Source organism: Symphalangus syndactylus, chromosome 8, assembly GCF_028878055.3.
Source record: "Symphalangus syndactylus isolate Jambi chromosome 8, NHGRI_mSymSyn1-v2.1_pri, whole genome shotgun sequence".
Lineage (NCBI taxonomy): Eukaryota > Metazoa > Chordata > Mammalia > Primates > Hylobatidae > Symphalangus > Symphalangus syndactylus.
In genome coordinates this window covers 28,151,503-28,164,021 of record NC_072430.2, presented here as the reverse complement: position 1 = coordinate 28,164,021, position 12,519 = coordinate 28,151,503, and the positions used below count along the sequence as shown (strand labels likewise).

Genomic DNA, 12,519 nt, shown 5'->3' with positions numbered 1-12,519 from the left:
AATTGTGGAAGGACAAAAGATAGGATAGGATAGAAGAACAGACAAAAAAATATGAATTGGCAGTTCACAGAAGGAGAAATATAAATAATATCTGATGTGTTAAATGCCTAACCTCTGTCATAATTAAAGATATAAAAAACTAAAACAACAGTGATAAGCCATTTTTCACTCAATCAGATTAGCGAAGATGAAGAAGTTCTATGTTATCTAGGGTTGCCAAGGGTGTAGAGAAACAAGCTCCATGTATGAACATTTGGAAGTTGTTTGCAATTATTGATGATATTTTAAAATGTGCATGCTCTTTGACCTGGCAATATTACTTCTAGGAATTTTCCTTAAGGATATTTTCATACAAGTGCACAAAGATCTGTACAAAGATGTTTTTATAGTATGTATTTTGGTTAAAAAAAAAAAAAAGGAAACATGCTCGAACAAAAAGGGACTGGTTTAATAAGTTATGGTCTATGTATTGATGGAACACTATGCAGAAGTATTATTTAAAAATATGATGTAAAGCTTTTGGTTTTGATATGGAAAGAGTCAAGACACTGAGAGTGAAAAAATAAACCGTATATTAGAATGTATAGAATGATTCTGTTTATGGTTAAAATATGCACGCCCATATGTATGCTTATATATGAACAAAATTTCCTGAACAATACTCAAGAAACTATTAACAGAGCCTCTGCCTACTGGAATTTGGGGACGGGGCATTTACTTTTAATTTTGTACCCTTTTGTAAGGTTTACATTTATTTAGCATAAGCACGTATTTTATAAGTTTATAAAACTTAATTGAAAAACTACATATGAGGTTGTCAGTACAATAGGTGTTTCAGTCTAAAATTCCTCGAGATTACATAAATTAATTTCTGCGTCCATTAATTAAGTATACAAGTATTCAAAAGTAATTTTATAGAACCCAAAGTCTTGAACCAACTGGCTTATTGAGGCTTGAGCCTTCTTTGCATTGGGCATTGTCACCTTTGGAAGCTGTAACACTGTAGCCTAGCACTGTTGGCTTTGAAAAAGAATTTCAAATATAAAGCACATGGAGAAATATATATAAAGCATAGATTTGGGTCAACTGGTGAATGTTTTGTTAGGGTTTTATGGGACTGATAAGTTACATCCCTGTTCTTCCATGTTGAGAACCAACTGAGAGAGAGATACAAGATTTCGACAAATGGAGGTCAAACCATTAGCTTGATTACAGATAAAAGCAGAAGTGGAGCTTTTGGCTTTAGACCTATACTCAAAAGGACTTAACAACCTTCTCTCTCTGGGTTAAACAGACTAATCTACCCTGTCACATAGTTGTACAACCTACAGACTTTCTCTACTCAGAAGAGCTTATTATTTTTCATAAAAATGTTATGGATGTAATAGGTTTATTGTGTGTTATTTAGAATGAATTAATAAGTAAACGTTTAAAGATATCTCAGTTGCAATTTCTAATATTAATCTATATAACTTACATAAACAAAACTTCTTTCTTCTCAGCAATTTTTAACAGTTTAAAAGGAATCTTAGACCAAAACGTTTGAGAACCTCTGTTCTAATGGAAACATGCGAAGCTAAGAACATTTTTTAGAGTTGTTTAATTCTTGTTTATTACTTTTTCAGTTTCCAGAGCACTAAATTTTGTGCTAAGAAATGGCACATATGATCTTGCTCCAGAGGAATTTACCATATTTCATGGACTCTAAAAACACATTTTTTTCACATTTTAACATCTCTGAACTTGAGATACATCTTAAAATGGATAGCGTCTTTTTATGGCCAAGTGGCAGTTGCCATGTAGTTGTCATAGTCTGCTTATATGGAAACTTGGGTAATTACTCTTGGGAGCGTGGTGAACCTGGTAATTATTACTGGTTGTTGCCTGAAAGCTTTTGTTGACACCTGCTGGTAAGATCAAGAAAACACAGGTATCAGCATAGCAGAATGACTGTCCATAGGTTGGAAGAAAATCTTGGAGACAATAGTGGAGCACTTTTAAGAAATATTAAAAGTGGATTTTAAATGTTCTTACCACAAAGTATGCAAAAGAGTGATCTGTGATACAATCTGTGTGTGAGTATGTCTAAATATCAGTGAGGATCAAATAAAAATTCTGTTTAAAAAAAGCACTGCGTGGTGCTTCTTACAATCAGTAGTCTCTTATATTTGATATGATTAAAATTTAATGAAAAGTATGAGTCCTTCTCTAATGAGAACAAGTATGCATAATAAACACCATGTAAGTTGAGAGGTAGAAGACAGCTATGTGAAGTGAAGGCATTAGGGAAATCTTCATGAAGGATGTGGAGCCTGAACAGGGCCTTGAAGGTGCACTTGAGAAATATAACATTCATTGATAACATTAGATGCATACATTTATGATTATCAGTATTTTAGAAAGAATATATAATAACCATAGAAGGTTTATTTAGTTTTTCATTTTGTATGTATTTCTAAGCTTGGTCTTGGTTGCTGTCTTTTCTTTCCTGGACTCTTGATCTTCCTGCTACCACTCTTTCCTATTTTGGTATGTCTAGCATGCAGCAGTCAAGTTATTCTTTCAAAATGCAAATATGATTGTTATTCCTCTCCTAAGGGATTTCTCTCAACTAGAAAAAAAAATCTGAAGTTCTCACCATGGCTTACAAAGGCCCTGGCTGCCTCTCATCTCCTTTTGTGCCACTTTCCCTCTTTCCAGCCTCATTTACCTTCGTGTGGTTCTTCATATGTGACAAGCACATTCCCCTCTCAGGCTCATACATTTGCTCTTCCCTCTGCCCAGAGTGAGCTTCCCCCAGATATGCTCAGGGCTTGATCCTTCACTTCACTCAGGTCTTTTCAAATAGCACCTCCTCCAAAGTGGCCCCTTCCACCACCCCTTCTGAAGCACACTCTCCCTGCTCTCTCTCTCCTGCTCTGTTTTTCTTCACAGCACCTAACCTTCTCTTATATTACATATTTGTTTGCCTTTCATACCAGATGTCACCTCCTTGAGGACAGTGACTTTCTCTTTTTGTTCATATTGTATCCCCAGGGTCTAGAATGGAGTCTGGCACATGGTAGCCTCTCAATAAATGCTTATTGAATGAATGGACTTAAATCAGTCAGAAAAAAAATAATTTCTTGCCCAATATTAATAAAATATTGCTCTTCTCTCTTGATGGAGAATAGGAAATGAACAACATGTCATCAGCAGCTGAATACTACAAAGAAGTTTTGAAACAAGACAATACTCATGTGGAAGCCATCGCATGCATTGGAAGCAACCACTTCTATTCTGATCAGCCAGAAATAGCTCTCCGGTTTTACAGGTGCACTTCACATCCAATTTGTAGAACCATTTTCCTGTGAAATATTGATAAAATAATAAGAAAGATGGAATGAAAGTATAGAGAAATAAGGTATAGGCCATGTCTTTATGAAACTAAAATTTCAACACCGAGATGTATTATGAGCATTGAAGTGACATCCAATAATTTGGAATGATGCAGACGTCTGGCATCTTGCAGAAACACACTGGACAACTGACTGAGTTTTAAACCTCATTGTCATTGTATGTGTTAGCCATTTTGTCATCAACCGATGACAGTTTAATAGTTACTTAAAACTTCTCATCATCATTGCCTGCATTAACACCATTAAACATAAAGACACTGGAATTGAAAGGTGAAAAGATTGCAAAGAGCATTTGGCCCCATGTTCTGAACCTTGATGAGGACCTGAATCAGAATCACCTGTTTTATGCAGCATTGTCAGTTCTTGTCCAAATATTTTTTCAGTCTAAATAAATTATATTCACTAATTCTCTTTTAAGTACTTATTTCATCCTACATATGACTTCTGAAATTAATTTTTAAATTATGATTTCCTCTTTAGCCCTTGGGTAATATAGAAAGAGATGACTGGCAGCTGACAAGGGTTCTTTCCAAATATGTGTTGGAGGCATAAAATGTAATAATAAGAACACTATTCTGTGCACCTGCAGCTGACTCTACTCCCCAACCCCCAAAGTGGGTCATGGGTTTCTCGTGGCAGCTGGGCTGGATTTTCATTTGCTTATATGAACTCGTTTGTCCTTTGTCCCATGGGATTAATGATGCATACAAGCAAATGAGGCTCTTGAGCTGCAGTGTGAAAGCTAAGTGGATAATATAAGGATCCACTGATGGTCTTGTCTTCCTCAGTGGAAGCTCATTGGAGTTCAGTAGACACAGCTGAAGCACAAAGTACAGCAAGCCAAAAACGGGATCTAACTCAGCTGAAAACGTAGAGGTTAATGCTAAACACAGTCCTCAAATTAGATTAGGTTTTAGGAATTTACCCTATGGGCAGCAAAGCTTTATAAAGCTGAAGTGTATGGGCTTTACTTTTTGTGACTCTTTCTTATTTTGGTTCTCTAACAAAGTATTTGGGGAGAAAACTTAGATCAGTTGTTTGTCTTTGTCTATAGACACATTCCCCATGACTAGTACCTTTATAAAAGATAGGTGTTTGTATTTGCTTTAAACATTTTTTCATTTACTATAACACATTGTATTTATATTCTTAAGGGGTATCAAAAATCACAAGATGAATTCATTTTTAACTATGTAAAATATATATATGTATATATGTCTTAAAACTTACAAAGTTGGTCTGACACCAAAATTTGCGTGTTCTTTTTTCAAAAGGCGGCTGCTGCAGATGGGCATTTATAACGGCCAGCTTTTTAACAATCTGGGGCTGTGTTGCTTCTATGCCCAGCAGTATGATATGACTCTGACCTCATTTGAACGTGCCCTTTCTTTGGCTAAAAATGAAGAAGAGGCAGCTGATGTCTGGTACAACTTGGGACATGTAGCTGTGGTATGTTGTCTTTCTGATACAATTTCTGTTATGGAAAGTTTGTTTGAGCCAGACACAGTGGCTCATGCCTATAATTCCAGCATTTTGGGAGGCTGAAGCAGGAAGATTGCTTGAGCCCAGGAGTTTGAGACCACCCTGGGCAACATAGTGGGACTCTGTCTCTACAAAAAATTTAAAAATTAGCTGGGTGTGGTAGTGCACACCTGTAGTCCCAGCTACTCTGAGGGCTGAGGCAGGAAGATCACTTGGGCCTAGAAGGTCAAGGCTGCAGTGAGCTGTGATCGTAGCACTGCACTCCAGCCTGGGTGACAAAGTGTGAGACCCTGTCTCAAAAGAAACAAAAAAGTTAGTTTGAAGAAATTTTCAGGAATTATCCTAAATCCAGGTTTGGCTGTAGTCTTACAGGGCAATTTAGAAGTTTCTAGGAGTCATTGTGGCTCATTTTATATTCTCAGGTTAGATCCACTTACATAGAATTCACGTTGACTTCTATAATTGTATGGTACTTGATGCTTTTTGTCTGGTAGCAGAAGAGATACCTATGAGGAAAGAAGGGAGGAGGAAGTAAATGGACCCATAGGTGTGAACATGGGCTTTCTTTTGTAGGGAATAGGAGATACAAATTTGGCCCATCAGTGCTTCAGGCTGGCTCTGGTCAACAACAACAACCACGCCGAGGCCTACAACAACCTGGCTGTGCTGGAGATGCGGAAGGGCCACGTTGAACAGGTCAGTGAACTGGCAGCGGCACGCTGGGCAGTCTGCTTTCTTCAGAGAAAAGCTGTCATGTATGGTAGCGTTACAGTGTATGTTATTTTAAAATGAGCTCTAGAATCTGACAGGTGTGGATTTGAATCCTAGCTCTGTTGTGTATTAGCTGTGTGACCTTGGGACAAGTTACTTAACCATTCTGAGTCCAAAATAGAACATTTGATTTTATTAGGACAAGTCTGAGCCTCCCCAGTCTTCCCTATCTTAGTGAAATGTTCTGCCAGTCACCATCCCCTGTCTACTACATAACTGCTCAAGCCAAAATCCTTGGAGCCACCCCTGAAACCTCTCGTTTTTTATTGCTTCCCCCTGCCACACCTGTGCCCACATCATATTCAGCAAGCCCTGTCATTCTGACCTCAGAGTCCCATCACATTCTGAGCCTGGCCACCTTTCTCCATTCCCATGACCCTTCTTCAGACTGCTCTCTTCTCCTGCATGGACTACTATGAGAGCCTCCTAGCTGGTCTTTTTGTTTCCACTTACATCAGCAAGTAAGTGCACTCTGTGATACACTCTTCTGAGAACAACCTGAGAGATTTTTTTTAAAATGAAGACTGTTTAATACTACTTTGTTTAAAATCCTCTAGTGCCTTCTCCTTCAACTTGGAATAAAATCTGGACATGAAACCATGACTATGGCCTATGAGGCCCCACGTGACTTGGCCTCTGGCTCCCTCCCAGACATCTTTTGCCACTCCTTCTTTCCCACTGACTTGCAGACACATCGCTGCCTTGCTGCTCTGCAGACAGACAGTGCTCTGTCTTCCTTTAGGGCCTTTGGAGTGTTCTTCCTTCAGATCTTGCAATGACAAATTTCTTTCTTGTCATTCAGGTCTTAGATTAAATGCCACTTCCTTAGAAAGATCATCTCCCCTATCAGTCTAAAAGAGCCCTTGGGTGTTATCACATCTCTTACTTTTTTTCTTCACAGTATTTACCACTTTATCAGATATTTTCATATTTATGTGTAGGATGTAGAATGTCAGCTGCATGAAAAGAGTGACCATATCTGTCATGTAACTGTTATTTTCCCAGCATCAGAAACAATACCTGCCATATGGTAGATGCTCAGTCAATATTTGTGGAACGAATGGATGATACATAAAATAGAGTGTAACAGTAGTGATTTGAAGGGATTGTTTGTGAGGATTAGATCATGCAGTTGGCGTAGTAGAAGCATAGTATGGAACATATGGTAGATGCTTAATAAATTGTATTATTATAATGATATACGTAAAACAGAAAGTTTAAAATACTAAATATGTTCATACAATGTTAGTGGCAATCAAGGGCAAATATTATTACATTCCCCACTTTGGAGATAAAGAAATGGAGGCTTGAGAGGGTGAGTAACTTTACCCGAGGTCACAGACATGGCAAACAGCATGCCAGTACATTAGCCTGGTCTTCGAAGCACAATGATAAACTTTTAACAACAACAAGGAAAGAAAGGTCACTGGATGTTACCTTTATTGCATAAATTCTCCCAAAGTAAGGAAGATGGATTTGTAGTTTACAGACTGTTCTAAAATGGACACTTGCTTTGTCAGGAACTTTGCCTGTATTCATATGATGAAACAGGTGATTTTTGTGATTTTTCTCTGTTCCCATGTTGGTGATTTTCTTTTCCTCTTACTGTAGTTTCTCTAGCATGCAATTGACTTGAAATGTTTTGGTGAAAGATTTCATAATATGAACTTCATTTTATTAAAAATTATATCTTTCATTCTATATTAGCTGATATTTTGTTTTCCATTAAAAAAGGTATACAAATTTGTCTTCAGTGTCATGGATAGAAGTTTTAGATGTAGCTACAAGTTGAGGGGTTGTTAGCAGCTTGTAATGTTGAATTTGTGGTATTAATGAATGTATAAGCATCTCACGCTACTAAGTGATCTCTGCATTGTATGATCCTATGATCACAGAAAAATAATGTGAATGTTATATTTTGAGTATCTTAGAGAACAGAAAGCTTGTCATATTCAATTGCTGTCTCACTAACAAAACTGATCAGCACTATATTAAATACTTGCTCACTGTCATCCAGCACAGAATTTTGGGCTTTGAAATTTACAATCTTTTTTTGGTCGTTATTACATTAAAGAACAGGTAATTAGAGCCTGCTTAATCAGTCAACAGCAGTAAAAACTAGATTAAGAAGAAAGTTGTAGTATTGAAAAGATTGTATTTCAAATTGTATGTCATATTGAGATATAAACTTTATGAGAACATTGGTTCCCAAATAACTTTAAATGTACTCTGAATTTTCAGTTCTCTTATTTTCTGTGTCTTATGAAGCATTTATTATTAACATAATTTTTGCAAGGTATCGGTAGTTAATTGTATTTCATTAAGTCATTGTATTTCATGAGGAATGTTGTCTGTATTTATCACGGGCTCATGTTATTAAAGTCCTGTCATAGGTAAAGAATTCTTTTACCAAAAAAAAAATCACAGATATAGTGCTGATATATGTTCATATGCCTTTGGTTTTTCTTTTCTTTATTTTTATACACAGGCAAAGGCACTATTACAAACTGCATCATCATTAGCACCCCATATGTATGAACCGCATTTTAATTTTGCAACAATCTCTGATAAGGTATTCTCTTTCTTTATTAATTTATCATCTGATCTGTTCTTTTTTTTTCTTTGTTTTAAAAAAAGTACAAGTAAATGAGGAAATTCTAACCTCATCTTCCTGAAAGAAATGGCTTTTTAAAACTCTTAATTACTGTATTTATTTATACATCTTTACTTCAAGGGACAGTTTTTAAAACTTTTAATTTATTGCTGAATATTGACTAAACTCCATTATAGATTATAGAATTATTTTATGTTTTGAAATATGGCATTTAGTCATTGAAGAAATACTTAATAACTCCTGGTTTGGGAAGTATTTAGTTATTGGCTTTTACAGCAACAAAATCCTGTGCATTATTTGTAGATCATATTGCCACCAAGTTTCTGGTACAATTGCTGTAAAATTAGTGACACTCTAATGTGAAAACTATCTTAGCTATGAAGAATATTGGGGAAATAAAACTTAATACTATGTTGCAAGTCCGTTAGTATCCAAAAGCTAAAAGGAACCACGTGCCATTTTTAGCAATAAGAAAACAAGCAAAAACATCTAATAACTAGCTTGTACTTGGAAGGTGAGTCTGTTTTGAGAATAAGGAAATGGCTAAAAATATTTGTGATATAAATTAGGGTCTTGATAGACCATAAGATATTTATAAAGATGTTATTCTTCATAGCATAAATATGAAGTCATCTACACTGTCATTTCTGTATTGAAAATAAAATAAACTGTCATTCATGAGTTGTAATTATTGAGCACCTGTAAGTACCAGCCAGTGTTCTAGGTGCTTTAAATACTTTCCCTAATTCTCCCAACTACCCCGCCTTCCTCACTCATTTTTTTCGTGACTGATGTTCTGTTTATTGAGCCTTTGCTATATACCAGGCCCTGTTTTTGGCACAGAGGATGTAATGATGAGTAAAAGACAAAAACCTGTACCTCAGGCAGCTTAATTTCTAATGGAACCCAAGGCTTAAAGAGGTTAAAAGACTTCTGAGTCCCTTGGCAGTGGCAGATTTCAGATTCACACCCAGATCCCAATGATGTCCATGTGTTTCCCACTGTGCTGTGCTACTGCTTAGTTAGTTAAACCCCCAAGAGGGCTGGCTTACCTTCGGGAATAGCATCACATTTTAATAATATATAACTCAAATGAGATATCTTCTTTAAGCAAAAGGCTACACTTCCATAACAGAAAGCAGTATATTAAAAAGAAGTGCTATGATTTAAAAAAGGAAACTTAATTTCTGTTTTAATACATATATATTGTTACCAGAAATCTACCAGAATTTATCTAGATTTTTTGAGTGTATACACGAAAAAGCCTCTTCCTTTTTAGAACATATCCATGAATCAAGATATACTCAGACTATAATTAATAATTTATTGTATATCCCAAAATAGCTAGAAGATTTGGAATATTCCCAACACAAAGAAATTATAAATGTTTGAGGTGACAGATAACCCAGTTACCCTGATTTGATCATTATACCTTGTATGCTTGTATCAGAATATTGCATGTACCTCATAAATATGTTATTATGTATCAATAAAAAGGATACATTCAGACAGTATGTGCGTTTTTCTTTGGGAATTAATATAAAGTTCATTGAAAATCAGAGACATCCTTTATAAACTTTTAAAACCAGATATTTTCCCAACCTTATTGTGCCAGCACCACTTAAAACCTCTCAAAACATGTTATTATGCCTTAAATACAGGAGTTTTTGCTTAAATTTTCTGTCTAAAAGGTAACAACTCTAATCAAAATATATTTTTGTTTGTGGTACCTTACAGATAGTTTTCTCTAAGTTTTCTGAGCTATCTAGAGCTGGCTGTTTCAGCATGTAAATGTCATTTTACGCTTATAATACTATCATCAGTGACAGGAAAAGAAAACATAGGTTTCTAAATTCATTACCAGACAGCTGTAAATTATTTATATAATTGGTTATTTTATCTTTCTCACATATTTTTCAAGATTGAATTATAATGTAGAATTCTAAAATCAAAGTAGCATAATTAAGCAATTTGCCTTTAAGAACCCTTTGAGTTATGATGTTAGTTGTGGGCTTGTTAAAAAAAAGAAAAGAACCCTTTTAATTTCTACAGCATGCAGATACTATGTCTTATTTTCTTTTTTACTTCCTTACTCATTTTTTTCTGATCTCATTCTATGGTCTTATTCTTGTATTTTTTGCAGATTGGAGATCTGCAGAGAAGCTATGTTGCTGCGCAGAAGTCTGAAGCAGCATTTCCAGACCATGTGGACACACAACATTTAATTAAACAATTAAGGCAGCATTTTGCTATGCTCTGATTGTTCCTTAGACCACATATGTTCTTATGAAGTGGCATTATGCAAGGGGAAAAAAGTACTATCTCTGTGTGTATGTATGTATATAGTGTAATACGTATATTTTAACAAACCTGTCCTTGATATTAGTGAAGGTGACACATAAGGGTGACACAGAATGTATAATGCAAATTTCATAGTAATAGTAACTTTATAAAATACAGGATTTAAACCTTTATACATAGATTTTGAAACTTTCTCCCACATTATATAGTAGATGTTTGTTTATTATGTTTACAAAACATTTTGGTGAATTTCCTCAATGTTTTATAAATGTACATTTTTTAAGTCCTTAAGCTATTAGCCATCATGTAGCTTAAGGAGTCTGAAATCTGCCATTAAAACTGCACCTTTAAGCCAGGTGTGGTAGCATGTGCCTATAGTCCCAGCTACTTGGGAGGTGGAGGTGGGAGGATTATAAATAGAGACTTTCCTTAAGACTTTAAAAATGTATTTAAGGCCGGGCACGGTGGCTCACGCTTGTAATCCCAGCACTTTGGGAGGCCGAGGCGGGCGGATCACGAGGTCAGGAGATCGAGACCACCACCAACTCTTTACTACAATGAGAGATTTCTGTCAGGGTCTTTCAGCTGGGATTGAGTTTAAGCATTCAGAAAACAAATATTTTGGAAAGACTGGCAGGACTAAACCTTAGAAAATAACCCAGAAATCAAGTGTAGGAAAAAAAGCCATCACCAAATAATTTTGTATTCTAGGAAATAGAGAAATTGGAATGCTCCATGTTTATGTTCCTTGCAGAGTTCCAAAATGGTCATCTAGGCTCAGATTTGAGGGGGGAAAATTTATTTAGCAATTTGAAAATAACTGCAGTTTCATATCTGTCCATATAGATGGCATTCATCCTATTTTTAGCTAAATAAAAACAACATTTTTGAGAGAGACTATTATTTCACTTCTTTGATGTCAAAGCCAATCCTTCAAATGAAAGAATAGACTTGTTATAATCTTTGGGAACTACGTTTCTTGCAATGTGATCCTTTTCTTTACCTGAATCTAATTCTGACTAATAAGGGAAAGTGGATTGTTAAGTGAAAACAATGGAAGTCTTGGTGAAAGCAACCATGTTATCTTAGAGAAGAGGCTAGACCTAAACAGATTTTAGGAAGAATTTTGTTTTCTTTTTAAATCAGAAAGAGAGACCCTCTTCCAATATTTGAAACTCAAGTTTTTATGGACCTTGCAACTGTCACTGCCCCCAAACCCCACCCCTCTTCTGGTCTAATAGCTTCAATTTATTTCTCTCTACGGGATTATCTGTTTTTTAAAAATCACATTTCCTTTAAGCCTACCTCCCCTTTTTAAAATAATATAACTTTATTAAACTAAAGGAAGAAAAAGCAAATAACCTGAAAAGGAAACTCATAAAAGAAATTAAAATGGTTGATAAACATATGTAACAAAAAAAATTTGATAACTGAGAATGAAATTAATTCAAGAAAAAGATGCATTTTTAACCTCTTCAGAGAACAAAGATTTGAAATGTTTATTATATATGAGGCGAAGGTACTGTCAAAATTCACTGATGGGCATATATATTGTTACAATCTTGACAGTAGTGTGGCAAATTTTATTAAATTCCTTCCATTTCTCTTGTATGTTTTTTTTTCTTCCACTTTTAAGTTCCAGGGTGTATGTGCAGGATGTGCAGGTTTGTTACATAGGCAAATGTGTGCCATGGTGGTTTGCTACACAGATCAACCCGTCACCTAGGTATTAAGCCCAACATCCATTAGCTATTCTTCCTGATGTTCTCCTTACCTCTACTGTCCCCACAACAGGCCCCAGTGTGTGTTGTTCCCCACCATGTGTCCATGTGTTCTCATTGTTCAGCTCTCACTTATAAGTAAGAACATGTGGTGTTTGGTCTTCTCTTCCTGCATTAGTTTACTGAGGATAATGGCTTCCAGCTCCATCCATGTCTCTGCAAAGGACATGAT

The 12,519-nt window shown here is 35.7% G+C and overlaps 1 protein-coding gene across 10 annotated transcripts in view; it reads left to right on the top strand.

Annotated features, from left to right (window-relative positions):
* Window positions 1–12,177, top strand: part of TTC8 (tetratricopeptide repeat domain 8) — a 54,600-nt gene extending 42,423 nt beyond the window's left edge. For 8 of the 10 annotated variants that reach the window (XM_055288521.2, XM_055288525.1, XM_055288520.1 and 5 more), the window contains 5 exons: window positions 3,174–3,313; window positions 4,673–4,847; window positions 5,454–5,576; window positions 8,140–8,223; window positions 10,409–12,177. In XM_055288521.2, the coding sequence (XP_055144496.1) occupies window positions 3,174–3,313; window positions 4,673–4,847; window positions 5,454–5,576; window positions 8,140–8,223; window positions 10,409–10,525 (639 nt within the window). In that variant the 3' untranslated portion in view covers window positions 10,526–12,177. The remainder of the gene's footprint in view (window positions 1–3,173; window positions 3,314–4,672; window positions 4,848–5,453; window positions 5,577–8,139; window positions 8,224–10,408) is intronic. The other 2 variants (XM_055288530.1, XM_055288523.1) reach the window with 1 other exon arrangement.
* Window positions 12,178–12,519: the final 342 nt, after the last annotated feature.